General features: G+C 45.6%; 1 protein-coding gene across 1 annotated transcript; it reads left to right on the top strand.

Moving 5' to 3' along the window:
- Positions 1 to 2,134: 2,134 nt before the first annotated feature.
- On the top strand, positions 2,135 to 9,359 carry LOC307235563 (LON peptidase N-terminal domain and RING finger protein 3-like; the record flags this gene model as incomplete). The annotated part of the gene is made up of 12 exons (XM_080007690.1): positions 2,135 to 2,792; positions 4,415 to 4,533; positions 4,621 to 4,743; positions 5,576 to 5,725; positions 5,838 to 5,988; positions 6,279 to 6,363; positions 6,588 to 6,702; positions 6,808 to 6,929; positions 7,066 to 7,224; positions 7,576 to 7,738; positions 7,846 to 7,995; positions 9,201 to 9,359. The coding sequence occupies 12 exons, from the start codon at positions 2,135 to 2,137 to the stop codon at positions 9,357 to 9,359; spliced, it is 2,154 nt and encodes a 717-aa protein (XP_079863816.1).
- Positions 9,360 to 22,482: the final 13,123 nt, after the last annotated feature.

Here is a 22,482-nt window from a genome sequence, read left to right as displayed (position 1 = left end):
ACGCGGGTTAAACCGCATGCAGTTGCATGGCCTATTTAGGCACAAACGTAACACGTTTTTGTTTTTTTCCCCCCCAAGTTTACAGAGTTATGTAGCTCAAGGACAACTCTCTGTCCCCCTGGTATCGTTCCGTATGTGGTGTGTACGTCGGTCAATGTCTATCTCCCTGTCTGTCTGTCTGTCTGTCTGTCTATCTCCCTGCCTGTCTGCCTGTCTGTCTGTGTCGTTTTCATCTGCGTCAGTACGTCCGTGTCTGCCTTCGCACGCGTCTGTGTTTGGGATTGAGTTCACAGACCAGACCGGTCGCCCCATATTTCCTCCACCCACAGTGAGCAGGATGCCACTAGACCGACTAATCTTGTAGTTGACGCTACTCACACGGGAACTCCTTCGGCCGCGAGGGCTTAACGTGTTATGCAGGGAGCGGCAGCCAGCGCTAATAGTAGAATAAGGCTAACCCTAATAATACCACGCGGCCTACTATTACCGGACTGGAGTCTTTCCCGAAACCCTGACCCCCCACCCCGACGCACACTTGATTCTAACACCATGTTTAACCGCGAGCCTAAATAACGACTCCCTTTTTAACGAAGCGTAGACCAAACCATCCCGATTCAACACCTGAAAATCACAAACGCACTATACAAAAAAAAAAAGTCAGTTTCATTGAGTTGGTTGTCGTTTGTAGGGTTAGCTGTAGATACAGTACACTTCAAATGACTGTGCGGTCTGTTGACGATGAACCCTAAATGCATGAGTGAGTGAATGAAGCGTCTTGTTGTTCGTCTTTGTCTACTTCTTTTAGCCTTACACTGTCGGTGACTTGGCTCTAGACGAACACCACGCCATGCACCCGCGTCGACACGTAACGGTTACGAAAACATGCGTCTGTTACACAAGCCTCAACTCTTTTCACGATGTGAATGATTTTATTGTTTTGTTTTGGGGTTGTTTTTTTTTTTTTTTTGCAGAAAACTGCGCCGCGATGACACGACGACGCATTGACATGACGACTTGACGATGTACGCGATGATTAATGTCGCTCCGCTGCGATGTGAGCTGTGACAGCCTCCCGTCTGGGGTAACCGCTGTGTGGTTTTCCGTCCCCGGGCCTCGCAGCCTTTAATGACCGATGCAACGGCACAGCCCCACCCCCCCCCCCCCCCCCCAACAATCTGCATCAACAAAAAAACAATTAAAAGCACTGACGTCCCGACGGCCTCCACGAACGACCAGCATCATTCTGACATCGTCTGCCTCCCGCTCACGGGTCATGGCGTCGCCCGGCCCTGTCTTTGATACTGTTACATAGGACATTGTTTCGTAACCGTTTCTATTACGCTCGTCCAATGAGAACAGCTGGCCGGCGTCACGTGACAGTTACTTTTACGTAACCCCCCCCCCCCCCCCCCCCGCCCTCTCCATTGACAACCCCGTCAATAGCGGGGAGAGGTTCGACTCCCTTTTTTGAGAGTCGGTTGTCGGCGAGTAGTTGGGGGGGGGGGGGGGGGGGGGGGGGGGGGGGGAAAGAGTCGTTCGGTTTTCCGACCCGTCGTCCGTTTGATCCGGTTGGTATGACGCACGACGGAGGACTTTCTGGGAACGATGAACGAGACTCGGAGGCGTCGCCGGGCCCTGAGCTGTCAACGGAATTCTTCAACAACCATTTGATTGTGGCAAAATCCCCCCAAAAATTGTTTATTTTGGGGGGGGGGGGGGGGGGAGTGCATTTATTGTGGCGGAAGGTGAACGTGTAAATCAGTAACATTCAACGAAATCATGACAGCAGCGTGGCCCTTTTCCTTACATTTGACTTTCCGTTAGTCCTCGGTAGTTACTTTCGGCCTGTGAATGAAGATAGCCGATTAAGATGACCAATTAAGACCCGCACTCTTTCGCCGGAGCGACGCCACGACGGGCCGAGTCATCCTAAAAGAGGGGTTCAGTACGAGCGCATCGTTCGCGAGTCTTACGTCACTACCAGTCATTTAATGGCAGGAGCGGACCGCGCACCCGCAGTCACAGCGCTGCTGCCCGAGCACACGGCTGCACGGCGCCGGCGTGAGACCGCTATGCACGTCAACGCCACATAACAGAGAGAGGAGCGACGGAGCCGACCCCCCCCACTTCAGCCATGGGCACGGAGAGCGAGTGCATGCTCCAGCTGGCGGCGGAGGCTTTCCAATCCAAGAACTACGACCTGGCGGCGGACATCTACGAGCACCAGCTGAGCGAGCTGGCGGACCCGGGCTGCCGGCTCGACCTGACGGTGAAGCGGGCTGACGCGCTGGCGCTCGGCGGGAAGCTCGCGGAAGCCTTCGGCGTCTATCGGCAAGCCTCGGAGGCGGAGGGACTGCGACCGGCGCACCTGGACACCCTGCTGGTCTGCCTGGTGGAGCACATCGGGAGGAGGCCGCCGGGAGGGGGGGACGCGCCGAGGAACCGCCACCCGGCGGGAGGAGACGCGACCGGCGGATGCGGCGCCTTCTCGTGCGGGCTCTGCCTGGGCTTTCTGTTCGAGCCGGCGACCCTGCCGTGCGGGCACTGCTTCTGCAAGCGGTGCCTGGACAGGGAGGGTGCCGAGAAGCCGGTCCGCTGCAGGGACTGCGGCGACGGCTCCAGGCTCACCGACGTGCGGAGCTACCGGGTGAACGTGGCGCTCAGCGGCCTCCTTTGCAAATGGTTCCCGGCGCAGACCCACGCGGTGCGGCTCCGGAGGGAGGGCAACGGGCTGTACGCCGAGAAGAGGAGCGAAGAGGCTCTGGAGAAATACAACCAGGCGATCCTAATGGGTAACTCATGCCATTTTTTTTCTTATTTATTTTACAAGATGTCTATATAGTGCGTTATGCTGTCGCCATCTCATAAGTTTTTAGAACAATTATCAAGTGTTTAAGGAAAAAAAAAAAAGTTAAGCATAATGACGAGTTCATTCCATACTCACGAAATGATCTACTCGGTACAGGTGGGTTTATAAAGTCACTCTCGGCGCTTTCTAAGTCGGTAGTATTTAAAATAACACTCCAACAATTTTAACGAAATACATGAAAGATTGCGGTCACTTACGAGCGTCGCGTGCTTTTTAAATGCATATATTAGGCAGTCCCCTTCCCATAGCAGTGTTTAACAAAGCAGAAGTAACAGTTTGTTATAAAACACGAGTGACATCATCTGCGATGATATGTGCTGGGAAGTCACTTTTTTATTTTTTGCACCTTAGAACTTGCAGCTGCACCGTTTTCCCACGGGGCTGAGCAGATAAACAGACATTGTATTTTATTCGTCCCCGAGGTCCAATGTGCGCAATCGAGTCTAAAGCGATTTTTGTATTTTAGAAACTAGAATACCAGATGAATTGTGGTTGGAAATAACAATTTGGTGGTATTATATAAAGACGAGGGGGCGGGGGCGGGGGGGGGGGCACACCTGACCTACTTCATGTACTTTGCCATTTATCTAGATCACATTTCTCTGTCGCTTTATATCGGGAGTTGTGCGCTGTTCTGCGCAGTGTTATTAGGGTTGTGCGTTTTATAACTGCGTTGGGTTTGCGGCATGTGTGGGGAGGACCGCGCTCTACATTCCCCAGCCCTGCCACCTTCCGTTGGATAACAGCGTTATGTAGGCGAGACCACAGCCCACCGAACGTAGTGGTGGCGCGTCGTTCCCACGTTGTGTAACCTGCAACAATGACAACATGCGAATGTGGGTCAAGGGTATTATTGCAGGGCACCGCTAGGCAGACTGCTGCTCCGTTCCATTTTAATGCTGTAGCGACGATTCACGGCCCTTTTCATGCCGAGGATCTTCTATTTGATGGGGCTTAGTGCCTGGGACCCCAATCTGAGAAGGGATACACATACAGAGATGCCGTATTTGTTGAATGAATTGAAAATTAAAAAAACGGGCTGGTCGTTTATTGAAGCAGTGGTTCAATTTTCAGAAAGGAAAAACATGGTTTAAATTGGAAAAGCTATATTTTTTGGTACAATCAATAGCTGATGTAGATGGCTTCATCTGCCCCTGTAGATTGTGAATAGAGTTTGCACTCACACGCATTTTCAGAAGAAGTTTGGGGAAGATGCCATCCTCTTCAACCCCACTTTAAAAAAAAAAATGCAATATTTACATTTCTACAGATGTTTTTGATTAAAAAAAAAATAAAATCTATACTTGACCGGCTCTCTGTCCTGGGAAACTTGATTCCCATAGGCCTAACTAGGACGTTTGCATAAGTTTGCAATGTTACGAAACCTGGATGAGAGGCTGACCCTGATAGAGTTACTTGGTTTTATAACAGCTCCCCTTTTTTTCTTTTTTTTAAACATGCATGCGTTCGTAATGCCACACACAATGTCAACGTCGCTCTTTCTTGTCTTGTGTTGTCTAATCCAATTACTTCTGTCTTCTCCAGCTCCCAGTGACCACATACTGTTTAGTAACCGTTCCCAAATCCACTCCACCCTCAAACATTATGAGATGGCCCTGAGAGATGCTGAAAGTGCCTGCAGACTCAAGCCTCACTGGTCAAAGGTAGGACTGGTGGATGGATATCATGACCTGATAAATGCAAAGTCTACCACTTGCCCGTGAGATACTAATGTGACATTTCCTCCACAGGGGCACGTGCGTAAGGCGCAGGCCCTAGCGTCCATCGGCAGAACTGAAGAAGCTCTCAGAGAATACCTGCTCTGTCTCTCCATGCAACCCGACTGCAGACTGGCCAGGAGCGAGGCCCAAAAGGTAAATATTCAGCGAGGCTGTCATAATCTTGAATTTTGTTAAATTTCTTTATTTATTTTTTTTCTGCATTGGTACTCTAATGGACAGAATAGCACATTGGTATACGTCAAATTTCTTCTATATGCTATAACTAATGAATTGATTAAAAAAAAAAACAAAAAAAAAACGTTGAAGGTGATTTGGTGCTTACAAGGGTTGTTCTCATGAAACCACCATGTCCCAAACAAATTGACACAGATATTTAGAGAATGTGAAATAATTCAATTTCATTATTAAAGTACACAATGCCTACTTTATGGCCCACTTAATTGTATTTTAACTATAATATTATTTCAGATGTGTTTTTCTTTTTTTAAATGTATTTATGCTTTTCTCATCGAGAAATAAATAGCTGTAAAAATAAAAGGATGGTGTGGACAATTAAAGATGGCAGTTACGGTAACAAATGCACCGTCGCTTAGATTACTGTAAAATGGCAAAACACACAATGACAGTGCGAACATTAAAGTAACATTGGAGTATTTCATATTTCTTGAAAAATATTAATTTTAAACAAAGAAAGAGCACAAACACAAAAGAGCAGTGCTGGAATGTAGTAATAGTAATGATAGATAGATCGATGGGAGTATACATTTTTGAACTTTCAGTTTTGTTTTGCTATGTTATGCTAAGCAAAAGTGCATTCATCACTGTAAACAGCCATCTTTTATTGAGGGCATAATCAATATCCAGCTGATCTGTGCCGCTGCCTTTTATTATCAGGAGATGCATGCCACAACAATATGTGGTGAATTAATCAAATAGCCTTGTCCACCCCCCCCTGCTCTCTCAGCTGCTCAGCGACTTCCTAGCTCCCCTCACAGAGCAGGTCCCAGACAGAATACTGGACTACTCCAGCTTGCTGTCCTCCAGAGCGCACCTCAAGAGCAGCATCGCACAGTTGGACGCTCCCACGGTCCCCCCACCCCTTAAGACCTCTCAGGTAAAGCCACGCCTTTCCCTCCCATCCACCAACCCACCCACCCACCGCGCCTCATTGTCCAACTGGCTGCTGAACATCCTCTCTCGCCCCCCTTCCTCCCCTCCCCCCACAGCCCCCCGGCCACGCCCAGTCGCCCTCCGAATCCGCCCTCCTGCCCTCCACTCTGCCCCCTGACGCCCCCGGCCGCCGGCTTCATCCCTGCGAGGCGGTGAAGGCGAGCGGAATTAGAGGCCAGGAGGAGGCTGCGGGCCGCAAGCGCGATCGTCAGCTCCTCCTCCTCAAACGGAAGAGGAGGAGCGCAGAGGAGGCGGAGCTTGACAGGGAGGAGGAAGAGGAGGAGGAGGAAGGGAAGGCGGGCGGTGATTGTAAGAGAGCAAAACACGGTGAGTCATTGGGCTGTGCGAACCGAAACAGAGTTTTGCTTTGTTTGCCAAAAACTTTTTTTTTTTTTAGGCATTTCATGACTACATTAACTCTTTAGTGGAGTGTTTTGTTTTTTTTTTGTTTTTTTTTTTGATTAACCCTTCATCCATTTATCTCTCATGTGATACAGGGTCAGCAGAGTTGCCTGGTCCGTGGAGCTCCGTGGTTGATGACCTAGTCGACCCCACTGATCTGGAATGTTCTCTCTGCATGAGGTGCGCGTGAAAGTCTTGAAGAGCTTGATTTGGCCTTCAAAAGTTCTGTCTTTATCCAAAACAACTTTTGCCAAAGCACGTCATTTACACAATAGTCTAGCACGACCATACCTTCCCAACCAGTCTGAAGCAACACAACCTGTACGTATGGGTGTCAGTGGCTTGTTGTTGTCCTCACTCTTGTACCGCTGGTGTTGCTTGCGTTCTGTCTCTCTCCCACCCAGGATCTTCTACGAGCCCGTGGCGACACCCTGCGGCCACACCTTTTGCCTTAAGTGCTTGGAGAGGTGTCTGGACCACAACCCCAAGTGTCCACTCTGCAAGGAAGAACTGTCTGAGGTACGTGCAGTGCGTCTCGCAAAGTACACCTTCTGCATAGAATTCTAACTTTTGTCTATGTTTCGGCCATATTAAGATCGCTCTCGCTCTCTCGCTCGCTCTCAGTTCTTAGCACGGAGGCAGTACTGCAAGACTGTCCTGATGGAGAACTTGATATCGAAGTACCTTCCCACTGAGCTGCTGGAAAGGCAGAACGTCAACCAGGAGGAGATAGCTGAGCTCTCCAAGTGAGTGCCTTTCAGCTGCAGTGTGTTGGCGTTCTGGTAACCCACCCAGCTAACCCAAACTTTCCCCTCCAGCTTTTCACATTGCATTGTTAACCCCACGGCGTAAACAACAACATGCTTGTTTTTCCCCTTTCAGTCTCAACAAGAACGTGCCTATCTTCGTCTGCACCATGGCCTTCCCCACCGTACCATGTCCCCTCCACATCTTTGAGCCCTGCTACAGACTCATGATCCGCCGCTGCATGGAGACGGGCACCAAGTGCTTCGGCATGTGCCTGGGAGATGACCTCAAAGGGTGGGTACCAGGAGTGTGTGCATGCTTTTCTTTAGTATTAATTATTTGAATACATTAAATCAAATGTAACAATTATTTAGCTTAGACATTGCCAACATTTTATTAATTTTTTTAAAATTTTTTTACCAAGGCCCCCTTGGCAGACTAGGCTCTGGCTTCTTTCAAGGGTCCTTAGGGGGCTGCGGACCCCATTTTGGCTAGCCCTGATTTAGCTGACTTCTGCAGTTCCCTGAATTCATTATTTAAGTAGCGTGTAATCAACCACGTCAAAGTCCGGTGACCTAAATTAAGAACTTGTATGCAAAAGTTTCTGGCAAACTAACCTTGTGCTCTCCCTCTCCACCTGGTCAGGTTTGCAGACTACGGGTGCCTGTTGGAGATCCGGAACGTGGAGTTCTTCTCAGACGGTCGCTCCGTGGTGGACACCATTGGCCGACGGCGGTTCAAGGTCGTCCAGCACAACCAGAGAGACGGCTACAACACCGCTGACATTGAGTACTTGGAGGATGTAAAGGTACGCATGGAAGTTGATGGGTGGATGGGGGTTGGGGTGGTGGCAAGTGTGATGACTAATGCAGCCTGGAGGAATGCTTCAACAGTGTCGCGTGTATGTGTGCACAGGTTGAGGGCGTGGCGGAGCAGGAGTTACAGTCCCTACACAATGTTGTGTACGACCAGGCCTTGGTTTGGCTCAACTCTCTCAAGGTGGAGCAGAAGGAGCGGATCTTGGGACACTTTGGACCGATGCCCGAGAAAGACTCTGAACCACAGGTACACACACGGTGCCTCCTCTTGATGTAGTTAAATGTTGTGTAATAGTGCGTAGGGCTGGGCAGGTTGTTTCATAATCGGGCGATCGGCGGTCATTGACACACGCAAGAAAAACCCCAAACGAATCGCGGGTTGTTTATGTTTTTTCCAAGATGTATAAAATAATCTACCTTACCTATAAGTATACATAAATAATTCAATGTATGCTTAAACACCACACGGTCCCTCTAAAACACAGCTGAATATACTTTGCCCCACAATGATTACCCTGTCTTTGGAGTTTACCGTGCATTGCAAAGCAAGCATTAGTTTTTAATTTCCCTTTTTCAGTGGACTACGTTGTAGTAGAAGTAATAATAATAGTGATAATGAAGACAAATTTGAAAAAAAAAAATAGAAAATAAATCCGCCACCTGCTGCTTGTCTGTCTTTCTCTTCTCCTTGTTCCTACCGGCTAAATAAAGTTATTTATTCTGGAATATGATGCATTAGAACACTACAGTTGTAACGTTATTCTCCCCCTGTGATTATAAAAACTAATGTCGGGAAAGGAGTTATTGTCTTCCTTCTCCCACTAAAACCACACAATGGCGCCTGCTTAAATATTGTTTGGGCTGATATTATTGTATTTTATCCAAAGTTGACAAATAAAACACTCCGCTCTCAACTCTGGGGGGAAAACTGTCTCCCCCCCCCCCCCCAGACAAGACGATGATGCCGATGGATTTGATTACTGGGTTACGATTGATCGGCAGCAAAAATGTCATGACCGGCCCAGCCCTAATAGTGCATGTTACACAATGTTACACAACAGTGTAGTTTACACACCTGGGGTGTTATTGCTACCGTGAGAATAAGCCTCTCCTTGTGAAATGTCACCCATATCTTGTAAATGTTGGCGTAGCTTATAAAGTAAAGCCATGAAGATGTTTTATTTATAATTGTTTTCTTTTGTGTCCTGAGCAGTACTCAGTTGACAAAGAGTGGCTGTAGAGAATTTCTACCAGTTAGATTTTTGTGGTCAAAATGTCTTCCACCCCCCCCACCTCAGTTTTATTCACTAGGCACATATACATACCGGGAATTTGGTTTGCTGAGGTTTGCATTTCACCACAGACCATGAGCATTTAAAAAAAAAAAAAAAGAGCTCAACAGTCGTGTGTGCGTGTGTGGCGTTCTAAAAAGCGGTCCGTCTGTCTCTCCAGGCCAGTCCCAACGGTCCGTCCTGGTGCTGGTGGTTGCTGGCTGTCCTCCCCCTGGAGGGCCGCGCCCAACTGCCCTTCCTGGCACTCACCTCACTGAAGGAGCGGCTAAGCGGCATCCGCAGGGTGCTGCTCTTCATGACCCGCAGCCGGCACCGGTGATGCTGAGCCCCAACCCAGCCAGCGGTGCACTTGGAGATGCAGTAACTGACACCCCTCTTCCCTTTCCACACACAAACAGCCCTAGACAGCAGTGGATCTGCTCTACCCTCCTGTCCTTGTTGCTTGCAATGCGCAATAAACATCTATTGACGTTCTGTTGTAGCTACCCAGCCTCAACCCTCTCATCCAAACAATAGTATGCAAGTGACCTTTGGGGATCTAAAGTAGACCGGGTCATGTTGGCTAGTAAACAAATACAATGAGTATTGAGAGATGCAGACTTCTCTACAAAATTGACTCTAATTCTGAATCCATTTCCATGAAATTTGGTTCAGAATTAAGTGAGTTACAGTTGATTTTGTAGAAGAGTGTGCATCTCAATACTCATTGTATTTGTTTACTTGTGTATCTTACCGCTCCTATAGGGTGGACACCGTAAATCTGCAGCAGAACTGCTTCAAGGCAATATTTTTAATTATCTGCAGTGGGAGAGAGTGTAAAGTAAACATGGATTGGGGAATGTGGCGCTGGGAAATGACTCATTGGATGGATCATGGATTATAACAACATTTGCCCGTCTGCTCCCGCACAGCGACAACATAAGGTGAGGGTTGATGCCCAACCCAGTCATGTCGAAGATACAGGTAGCATCAGTACAACTTAATTTGCCTTTTACGACCAGCGTTCCCTTCTGCCAAAAAACAACACTTTTTTTCCCCCCCACAATAAAAGCAAGTAGCTCCTTTTTTAGGCAACCCCCCCCCCCCCATCACGACTACTGGGGTACATTTTGCGGATATGAAAACCACCAGAGGACACAACGCCGTAACCCTGCGGCACATCCATGCCACCCCCGCCTCTGCAAACTTATCCAAGTCTTCCCGTGGAACTCCAATTTTTTTTGCTGCGATCGTTTCATTCTTGTACTTATTTTATTTTTTTATTTTTTTTGCACTCCAAATTCTCGATAGTCGAGTGTGCAACTACATTTATACGAAGTTCATCACGATAAATCATGGTTTCAATGGGGGGGGGGGGGGGGAGTGTGCTCTGGTTTAAAAAAAAAACCAAAAAAACAAAAAAAAAAAACACTCATGCGTCACCTCTACCAGGGCTTTACAAACATCTACGATTGCTTTCCTCACATTTAAACAAGAAACGTGAACTTGTTTTCATGTGTGTGTGGGGGGGTGGTTTTCTCAGAATGTTAACAAAAATGCTGTCTTCCTTTCTTCCCCTCTTCCAGTACTTTTTTTTTTTTTTTTTTTTCTCCTCGTCACAAAAGATCCAGAGCAGAACCACACAACGGACTAAATTTAAACCCGAGTGTGCTCCGAGGCTGGATTTGTACTTGTTTCTCCATTGTGGTTTTTTATTTTATTTTTTTTTAATATTTAAAATCTTGTCTTATTTGTAACTGTGCGTGCATGCAGTGACATTGTTTACATACTTTTTTTTGCACAAAAAAGTGCACTGTTCATATTCATACTGCACTTTTTCCCCGTTTATTAAAACATTGAGAAAATGTAAAAAGATGTGAATTTTAGTGATCATTGAGATTAACGGGAATATAAAAGGAACCTTTTTATTATTTAAACAACTTTTTGGTGTTGGACACGCTAATATCAATGATGCAACTCTTCTCCACAGGAAAAGACGAGCTAAATAGATTGTGTGTCGGGTTTTTACATTTCTTTCTATCAGGGTTTTTTATTTTTTAATTTTTTTTTTGTTTTTTTGTTTTTTTTCCCCCCAATGTTTTTTTTTTTTTTTTAAATCTGTTTTCTATTTATGTGATCATAATCTCATGGTACATAGATATTTAAACATGTGCATAATGGATATGGTTTGATTTGGAGGAAAAACAAAACAAAAACATTTGTAATGTGAATTGAGTAACTTGTGTTTAAGGGCCAAAGCCATTTCGTATTATATCACCACACTGCAAGATATTGCTTAAACTTTTCCGGCAATGCTACGGCAACACCCTAAGCATATGGTATTGATGTGTTTATTATATAAAAGAAACGCATCAAAATGTATGGCAGTATATCACCGAATCAAACAAATGCACGGCATTTGAAATGTCGGTGGGTTCAGTAACTATTATTATTATTTTCTTTTTGAGTAGCCGTAAGGGAAATGAACTTCTTTGCAAATCGAGACCAAAACAATCATCTAGCTCTTTCAAAAAGTAGTTTTGTTAGGGATGGCCAGATTTAAAATGCCGCTATATTATTCTAAAGACTTATGCATGCCAAATCTGGAAATGAAGGCCAGATATGAGGTAAAGGGAACATTTCACTGATGATTATATTTGCAATTACTTCACAGATGAGACATTTGTCATCAACAGACTTGTCAACATAGAAAGCTGGGAAAAGGAACAGCCGAGATGGAGATGATGATGATGATGATGATGATGATAATAATAATAATAATAACTGGGATTTATATAGCGCCTTGATAGAAGCCAGTCGGCGAGTCTTACAAATGAAGCCAAGCCAACCACTTCTCTGCCTATTTGAAGAAAGTTGTGTAGCTCCATAAATACAGATTGATAGTAAATTATTATTATTCATTCTGCTTCATTGTTCATTTTTATTTTATTACCGTCTTTGAATTACTGATCATCAGTGGCTGAAGTTCTAGTGCCTTAAGTTAGGATTTTCTTCCATTCTCACCTCTGCTGGATCAAAGCAGCTGGAGGGAACACTTGTAGCATGTATGCAAACTACCTGGGGCTCCTTAACTAAATAACCAAAACTGAGCTAAAACAAAAACACCCACCCAGGTTGGAATCCAAATTGGTCTCCGATTATTACCGCAATGAGATTAATCTTGGGCGGAGGTCAAGGTTTGAGTTCCAAAGGGTCCAGGACGTGACTTGTTCCGACAGCTCGATGGAATCTTCGGCCGATAGTTCCCAAAAGTCCGAAAAATTTGCAAGTCTGCGAACAATGTCGAGGTCCATTTGATCAATGGTGGAAGCATAGATACAAAGTCACTTTTAGCTTTTCCCAAAAGGTAGGACTTCTCCTACTAGCTAATGGCGTCCCGACTGCTTGGACTCGAAGCTTTGACCTCTTGATCTGAAGATCTTTATCTACCTCTGTTCTTCTATAGCCTTTCCAGAAAGAAAGGAACAATTTGTCATGACTTCATGTTTGTTTTTTTTCTCTTATTATTATATTTTATTGCTGTGTCCTCTATGCTAAAATAGTCTTATTTCAAAGTGTGTGGAGGCTTCCCAAAGTCTGAAGTGACGAGGCTTGGTTTATTTTTTTTTTAATGGCAAAATTCTTTTTTTGAAAACCATGTGCATTTTACAGAACATGAATGTATGTTATTGACATTTCTGATGCTCTCTGTATGTCTTTTTTTTTTTTTTTTTTTTCATCGTGGATATTTGAGTTTACAAATTTGTTTGCATAACAACAATTTAACGTTGACAATTTATTGTGAATAAATCCAAAATGGCTTTTGGCGTTTCCTAATCCCTTACATAGGATTCTCGAGCCAACCAGAACTGAGCTGAGTGTGAAGTCTTCCCATTTGTTTTCTGTGGTCCCGGGGGTTTGTGTGGTTTAATTAACATTCTAGTCCGTGGCCGATCGCTGACGGCCTCCTTTTAACAAGTACTTTCACAGAATCATTGATAAAATGAGATTAGCTTGTTAACAGGCTATTATTTCAGTACCTACCAGTTTCTCCGGTCTCACAACAAAGACATGAAAAAATCGTAGATTATCTGCTCCACAACAATTACTGCTGCGAGGAGCGGATAAACCTTATTCCATTATGTTCAATTGAATCCACGGCTACCAAACTATGCCGGGGGGCTATTCCCTGACGCTCGCTAGGATCAGGCAGCGGTAACCCATGATAGGGTTATTTATGTAAGCAGCAACTGGCGGGTGGAGCTAAGGGGGGTTCTCTAATCGTCGCTTGGAGCTCAACCAGTCTAACTCCGTGGAGTCTGGATCAGATGGAGACACGCTCTCGATATGATGAAATGATTAATGGAATGCAGTTCAGTTAATACAGAATGTGACGTCCCTTTAATACCTATACAGTAAGAATAACTGATGGAACATTAAACTATCTACATTTCTAAACACAATTGCTGAAAAGGGTGATGCCGCAGAAATTAAGACAGACAAGCATCCCGACAATCGATTACCAAACGCATAAATACACCTTTACATTCAAACTGATCCAAAGTAAATGATCTGCATGTTCTATTATACTAAATTGCGTTCCTTTTTAAGGGGCAATAGACAACTTTTGCGCTGCTGTTGCAAAGACAACCGGATCCCTTTACAATCGCTCAGAGCGCTCCATGTAAAAGATCAACACCACTTTGGAAATAAGAGAGAAGAAAGCATGTTGACTGTACAGTCAACATGGACAAGAGGTATGTTGAAATTGACACAATTTTGGCTTAATTTTTATCATAAACATAATACATAGACACCACATTAGGCGTCTATGTATTATGTTTATGATCAAATATAATACAGAGACGCCTGCTTAAACTTGGGATACGTCAACCTTGCTGCCATATTGAAAGGGGCAAGACTGGCCTGTATACAAGGGAGCTCCGTTTTTTCTGGATAAAAAACCCTAGAACGTTTAAATTTCTGGATCGATTTCAATGAGTTACTTATACATTCTTTCGACATACATAATGTTATGATGCACCTGGACACATTAGCAGTGATGTTACCTGGGATCATTGGATGTTTAGGGTCTTTCAACCTTGAAGCAGCTTCTGCTGCCTTGGTGATCAACTTGATGGCCCTTAGCCTACTGGCCCCTGCTATGCCCAGCATGCTGTAGGCCCTGCAGAAGGACTGGCCTGCGAACCCTCTGCATACCACCTCAATGGGTTTGCACCTTGCTCGCCACCCGTTGCGTCGGCATTCTTCCACTAGCTCACTGTACTTTGCCCTCTTTCTCTCGCGAGCCTCCTCAATGCGGTTCTCCCAGGGAACAGTGAGTTCCAAGAGAATGACCTGCTTGGAGGCTTCTGAGATCAGCACCGTGTCTGGCCTTAGTGTTGTGGTAACAGTTTCTGAGAACTTCAGTTCCTTCCCCAGGTCACCTTTCAGCTCCCAATCTTGTGCTGTTGGTAGCAGGCCAGAGGAGGTGGTCCTGGCAGCTGATGTTGGACCTGAAGAAAGTGACGGTCTCCTTCACTGGGTGGAGGCACTGCAGATGGTGTCCGCTATGTCCCTTAGGATTTGGTCATGGCGCCAGCGGTAGTGCCCCTTGGTAGGGTCCCTCTACTCAGGCACAGAGGCCAAGCTGGTCATTCAACCTTCCCCGAACAAAACAAATTGGATGGGTTTCGTAAAATGTCAGACATCCTGGACTAAGAAATTTACTGGCTTGGCCCATGAGACTTTGCACTCCACCGCCTGCTCCCATCTCGTCCAGGCTCCCTGCTGCCGCATTTTAACCATCCTGCTGGCTCGCTTTTCTTCAACTGATGCTCGCATCTCATCCTGGATCAGTGACCTCCTTCCCCTGCACCTTGTCGTAGTGAGATGTTATAATGCTACCTAGGCCAGCCCTTCCACGAGACACTGTGCCCACCAGCAACTTGTGCGTTAGCTGCAACTCGGCGACTTCCACGGCCTCTGTTGCCCTCCACTTTCGTCCTGTCCTGATCTCGATACCAGCCTGAGAGACTTTTGGGTCACAGAACTCATGGTATTGCAGCATCTCCCTGGTATGGGTCACCATGAATTCTTCGTTCAGGCTGCTGATAGGGAGCTTCAGCTTGTTGTTCTGCCCGTACAGGGCGATGCTGCCCAGGATCCGAGATAGTCCCAGCCACTTCTGTAGGAACCTGCGGACCCTCCGCTCAAAGCCCTCAACTCTGGAGATGGGGACCTCAAAGACCAAGAGGGGTCAGAGAATCCATGGGAGGATGCCATGTTGGTATATCCAGGCCTTAAAATTGCCAGGTAGGCCTGACTTGTCCATTGCAGCTAGCCAGACTTCTAGCTCTAGGTTGTCGCTGGGATGGATGCCGTGTCTCTCAGGCTGCAGTGGAACACCTTCCCGAGGCTCTTCACTGGTTTCTCGTGATGGATGGTATCTGGGTGCTGCCAAGTGTGAAGCGGAACTTGTTGATGGCCTTGTCGTTCTTCTGCACCAAGGATCTTGACTTCACTGGCTTGAAACCCATGCAAGCTTAGGTGTTCAGCTCCTCGAGGCCCTTCAGGATCCACCTGCTCTCTGGGACAGATGTGGTTGTCACAGTCAGGTCATCCATAAAAGCCCTAATGGGTGGCTGTCAGACACTGGACTTGCTGAGAGGCCCTCTAAACTGAACCTCTGCAGACTTCACAAGCATGTTCATGGCAAGCATAAAAAGGATCACTGAAATAGTACATTCAGTAATGATTCCCTTAGCGAGCTTTGCCACTCTAAGGTTGTAGACCCAGCAGAGACTCAGATTGAAGCTATTGTAGTAGTCAAAAATAAGATCCCTGAACTTTCCTGGGATATGGTGCCGGTTCAGTGCTTCTTCGACGAGCTTGTGGGATATGGACCCATAGGCGTTTGTAAGGTCCAGCCACAGCCTAACCACTGTATGTCACCTTTGTTCTCCTGGGCTTCCCTGATCAGCAGGGTGGCCATGCCCGTGTGCCCCAGACACCCGGTACCTTCGGGATAACTCCCTTCTGGACCGAGGTATCGATGTAGGAGTTCCTCAGAAGGTAGTCTGTCAGGCACCTGGCAAAAAATGCCGAAGAATATCTTTCCCTCAACACTGAGCAGCGAGATGGTTCTGAACTAAACAAGGTTGTTCTACTCTTCCTCCTTTGGAAACCCCCCCCGCCCTTTGCATGCACTCCCTAGCTACCTTGCCCCTTCTCCAAGTAACCTTCAGGATCCTCCGAAGCCTGTGGAGTAACCTTGGGCAGTTCTAGTATACCTTGTAAGGTACCCCACTCGGTTCTGGGGCTGTGCTTGCTCTTGTCTTCCTGACCATCTCCTGAACCTCCTTCCAGCCGGGCCCCTTACTGTCAAAATCCAGAGTTGGTGAAGGTGGATTAATCAAAGACTTACGTTGTCCCAGATTTTGCTCCCCGGATTCATCACTGAAGGTGTCTCTAAGGTGGTGGTTGATATCAGCTTTGGGGCTGGTGAGCTGGCCGCTGCGCTTCTGCCCTAGCAGCTGTTTTGTGAACCAAAATGAGTTCGCTAGAAAGGCAGTTTGCTTCCTGGCACTCTCCTTTTGCTGCCTCCTATGCCACTCGGCCCTCCTCAAGATCATGAGCTTCTTGTGGAGTATACTGCGTAGCTCTGTGGGCTAAGGGTTCAGGATCTACGTGGAGTAGAACGCTCCACCGTCCACCATTTCCACTAATGGTTGACGCACTGCTGTAAATCGATCATTTCCTGGGAATTCGTACCCGGTGGCATTCCGGATTGCATAATGAATTTGAAGCTTATAAGGAACTAATCTAAACGCCGATGATGTCTTTATTCTATAGCCATTACACTGTGCAATCAACATTTACTTCATAATGATAAGTAAAAGCAAAAAAGTTGTCTATTGCTCATTTAAAATTTTTATTTTAAAGAAATTGATACGAAGCTGACACTAGCTTCCAATTTCAAACACCTTTTCAAGGAATTAATCAGCTAATCAGTTTTAACTGATTAAATCAGCTTTAATCACTTAATCATGTGGTTGTTTTTAGAGAGGAGAATAAAAATATCAAAATACAGTATATAAAATATGTAGGCACCTACTATGTAGCTGCAGAAAATAACATCCTATGATATTATTAGAAAAACTTTATTACCTGCAAGTGAATTAAACTCTTCTTTGATGTGCCTTGCACTTTGGTGGTCCAGGAATATAACAAATAGATCTACAACATGGTAAAAACTGTTGTTTGTTAAAAAGTCTGATCCAATGCATGTGTGCCACAGTAAAGGGCTGATTGTGGCTTCATATGGCTGCAAGTTACATATATGATTTATTTTGAAAGGTGATTCTATACCTTTCATAAAGAGGTTATTGTGGGAACCATTGCTTGAAGTGGGCCGGTACTCACCGGTACCGGCACTTATTTTATTTTTTAAATTTGTTCCGGCACTTCTACATGTTACTCCTTGTCGTACCGTGACTTTTGACTCTTGCGAACCGGCACTTCTTACAAGTTGCCGGTACTCTGTTCTGCCCTCTAAAATGTACATACAGCAATCAGCCACAACATTAAAACCAATGACAGGTGAAGTGAATAACATTGAAATCTCATTACAATGACACCTGTCAAGAGGTGGTAGATATTGGGCAGCAAGTGAACAGTCAGTTCTTGAAGTTGATGTGTTGAAAACAGGAAAAATGGGCAAGCGTAAGGATATGAGCGACTTTGAAAAGGGCCAAATTGTGATGGCTTGACAAATGGGTCAGAGCCTCTCCAAAAGGCAGGTCTTGTGGGGTGTTCCCAGTATGCAGTGGTTAGTACCTACCTGTTACGGCTGCTTCCAACCCCTGCTTTGTGTGTCTATGTGTGTAATCCTTGTTGCCCGTCAAGCTCGGTATTGTTCCAGGGCTCGGCTGCTCCTCCCACTCCCTTGTTTTCTCCTTTTGGTGATCCTGATTGGAGAGGTGCCCAGTGCAGTGGTCCAATCCAGACGGTTCAATTAGGGAATTTAATCTGCAAATGTTTGGCCAGCTTGTCAGTCAAGGTGGCTGTGATTTGATGTGAGCAGCTTGTCACTGTAACTCCTGCTGTGCCTTCACTAGAAAGTGTGGCACTAGTTTAGCTACCTGGGGACTGGGCCAGGTAGTTTCCTGTTCTGCACAAACACACACTCTCCTTTTCTTTGTTATACACAATAGGTGCAGGGTGCTGTTTTGAATGTTTTTGGCAAGGTTAGAATTAGTGAGGCTTTGTGTTTGTTTCTTTTAGATAGGTAGTTGTCCTCTTTTTGTTAAATTTGGTTATTGATTTCAACAGCACTCGCAGGCCCCTTTTCCTTTGTAGTTTGCCTCTTGTGTTTTTGTGTTGAATTGCTTTATCAATTTAACGCTTGGATGTTGGATTGTCTTTGAAAAGAAAACAGATAATAGTGTTCAGCTGCGCACGAATTGGACATGTCGCTGTTTGATCTTGAGCACTTTTCGACCAATCCTTCTCTTCAAATTGATCTTTGCCGTAAAGATGATTTGGCTCAAATATCGATCACATACCCTAAACAATTACTCAAGAAGGAACTTAAAGCTGTCGTTGGCTGTAAATTGGTGGACTTAGAGATTATTGAGTTGATCCTCACAGTGCTCAAGCAGCCTGGGGAATGGCGGGTGAGATAGATGAATGGATGAAAAGTCAGTTAACGCTGCCTTGCTATGATCCTATCTCTTCTGCCAGTACTGGGTCCAGTGACAAGACTCGCTTAAAGGTGCGCCTTGCTCGTCTACAAATGGAAGCCCAGGAAAAGCACAAAACAGACAAGCACAGTTACAGCTGGAGATTTAAAGGCTGGAAATTGAAGCTGACAAAGCCGTAAGACTGTGTCAGCTGGAGCTTGAGTCCCAGAGTCCCTGATGCTGGAGGTATGCCTTCTCCTTCCACAACCTTACCTTGTAGTACTTTTGATGTCAGCAAGCACATTGCTTTGGTTCCAATATTTTGTGAAACTGAAGTTGATTCCTAGTTTCGTTCATTTGAATTGCTTCAGCTCTGCAGTGGCCGTCTGAAGTCTGGCCTCTTCTATTATAGTGCAAAATTCACAGGAAGAAGCTGTAGCTGCGCTCTCTGTAGAGGAAAGCCTAAACTATTACTGTAAAAACTGCAATTCTGCGCGCATATGAATTGGCGTACAGACAGAAATTCAGAAACCACAAGAAAGCCCAGACTTATGTTGAGTTTGCCAGGGAAATGGGAATCTTGTTTGACAAGGGGAGCACTACGTGTAAAGCAAATTACTTTAAATCTCTGTGAGAGTTAGTTCTGTTCAGGGAGTTTATAAAATGTTTACCTGACCTTTTTGTGGTGTATTTAAGTGAGCAGAAAGTATATTCACTCTCCTCTGCTGCCGTGTTAGCCGATGAGCATGGGCACACAAGACTGACTGAATGTCAGTCTCTGTTGAAAAGGCTTTGTTATGCTCCGGCTTTGCAAAATAATCTTCCTCAGTTACTCAGTTAAAAAAAAGAGGAAAGGGTGTTTTTTTACTACCACAAACCTGTACATGTCATTCAAGAAGTTTTTTTGTCACATACATATACATACTTCCATACATATATGCAGTGAAATATCCATTGGCAATTGTTTTACCCTTAAACACAAAGAAGAGCAGCAGCCTTCTCAGAGTGTGCCACAGCCGAAAGGCATCGGGTTAATTATAGCTGAACCGTGCATTAATGCTGATTCTGGTGACAATGAAAGTTCTGATGCTTGTTTCAAACCATTCATATTTGTGGGGTTAATATTGTTAACAGGCAAGTCTGTTAACAACAGACAGCATCAGCTGCCGATCAGCGCCAGGTGGATTCCCGTCAGGGCACGAATCAGATCAAGGAGGACACACTCTGATTTGTTTCCCTCTTGCGCAGTCAATCGTGCACAGTCACTTAAAAATAACAATGTTTCTTTATTTGACAATGTGCTTATGTTGGCATTTTCAGGAGAGGCTCAGACAGAGATCGCTGCTGCCTTTTCTAGTGAGAGTGTCGCTGAGATGGTGCACTCCACCAGCCCAGACACACAATCTCCTGACTGTATGTTTATGCCTGTGTGCTGCTCAAGGGACTGATCCAACATTAAATAAGTTATTTTCGAATGTGGTGAATGCCGACAAAGCAAAGGGTGAAAAGGTAGCCTACTTACTAGACAAAGACATCTCGGTGTGTAAATGGTCTCCTTCCCTAAGTGCTAATACTGATTGGAGTGCTGTCCATCAGATAGTTGTACCCGCTGTGTATAGTCAGCACATTTTGTCTATCTCAGGACATTTGGCTGTAACAAAAACATATCAGCTTATCTTTAAACACTTCTTTTTGCAATGGTAAAAAGCAGATGTCGCTAAATATTGCAACTGCTGCTATGTTTGCCAGATCACAGGTAAACCTAATCAAATTATTTCTCCAGCCCCACTGCATCCCAAACCTGCAGAGAGCCGTTCGATCGGGTAATAATTGACTGTGTTGGTCCCCTGCCCTGAACAAAAAGTGGAAATCAATATATACTCACCATCACGTGCACTGCCACTTGCTTTACCGAAGATGTCCACGTGTGTAAAATAACGGCCAGTTCCATAGTGAAAGCTTTAACCAAGTTCTTTTCCGCATTCGGTCTTCCCAGGGTAACTCAAGCTGACCAAGGCACTAACTTCCAGTTGAAACTTTTCAAAAGAGGTCCTCCAAACTTTAAACGCACATCACAGTTTCCAGCTTGTACCATGCTGAAACGCAAGGCACACTAGAGCGACGGCATCAGATGCTAAAGGCTATTCTCCACAAATATTGTCTGGAAACAGAAAAATGCTGGCATAAGGGAATCCCATTCGTGTTGTTTGCAACCGGTGAAGCCGTCCAGGAATCCTTAGGATTCAGTCCTGCAGAGCTTGTCTTTAGCCACAAGCTCCGTGGTCCGCTTAAATCCCCACAAGGTGAATTCCTGTGATCCGAATCTGCTGCTGAGCAAAATGTGTAAGAATATGTCAGTCAGTTTGATGAGCGTTTGCACCATGCCAATACCCTTGCAAAAGAGTCTCTCTTTCCTTCCCAGACAGAGAAGAAGCGTCGTTACGACCGCTCCACTGTCCCTCCCCATTTCCAGGCTGGCGACAAAGTTTTGGCATTGCTGCCTTTACTCAGCTTTACCCTCTCGGCGAAATTCTCCGGTCCATATGACATCCGTGAGTGTCTCAGTGACATCATTAGTACTCTCGAGAGAAAGCGAAAAACTTGTGTATGCCATGTAAACATGTTAAAACAGTAGTACCCCAGAAGAGCATCTGAAATTATTCCTGAAAAAGCCAAACCTGTTAAAGCGCCTGTAGCACCTGGCAGCTTCGCATTAATTGTGACCGATTCCTAACATGCCTTATGATGATTTGATGACACATCACTCCTCATATCAAAGTGCCTGGTTGCCAAACTCTGAGATGTTTAAAGTGTTGCCGTCTCAGTTAAATCACTTGGAGTTGACCACCCTGTGTGTTGCTTTTCTCATAAGTGCACCAAGTCAAATACTTCACTATTGAAACGGAAACCGTGGGTGTTACGACTGCCCTCAACTCCTGCTTTGTGTGTGTATGTGTATAACCCTTTGTGGTGGATGGGATGGCTTGAGCAGCCACACCTGATGCTCGTTGGTTGGGCCCACAAGCATCAGGTTTAAAAACCCCGTCCACACACTCAGTCAAGAGGGGAGCCCTGTGTCATGACATGTTCAATCTGCTCCTGGCTCATTCCATCTAGCCTCATCTCTACAATAAACTGGTGTTATTGTAACAATATATCTAAATACATGTGATCACATAAACATATATGCACACACACAATGAAGAATACAAGTTCATGTAGCTTCCAGTCACACACTTTTATTTTAGCACACAGGGTTAATTCTTTCACAAACCTTTTAGATTTTGCCCTCCCTTGGGTTCCTGCCAAAAAGCTTGCCCCATCCTCAGAGCTTGCCTTATCTTGGCCTGACCAATTATTTTCTGCACCTGTGAGGTCAAGCTGACTGTATATTCTCTGTATCTGTGACGTCGAACTGACCATATATTCCGACTTCCTGAAAAGAAACTGTTCGACTCAGAGAGCTGCTCCTTAGCACATCTCTGATCCGACCCTTGTACAAGTAAAACCAACGTCTGTCTGCCTCTTTATTTAAGACCACTGATTGACAAACTGCAGATTAAAGTGACCCTTTAATTTCTGTAACAATTTGCCGTCATGGAATAGGATCGAGCTCGGTCCAGGGGGACCATCGACGACAGGAGCCGGCATAGACTAAAATCCTCCTTGGAGGAACCATTCTTCGGTGGGACTCTGGGGCGCCGCCTTGATCTACGTTCCTGATAGCGGGGTAAGACAGATGTTGTAGGGTGGGAAAGAAAGTTTCTAATAAATACATTT

Source organism: Zeus faber (genome assembly GCF_960531495.2).
Source record: "Zeus faber genome assembly, chromosome: 10".
NCBI classification, from domain to species: Eukaryota; Metazoa; Chordata; class Actinopteri; order Zeiformes; family Zeidae; genus Zeus; species Zeus faber.
The sequence above is the reverse complement of the archived record's forward strand: the minus strand, read 5'-3'. Positions and strand labels throughout refer to the sequence as shown.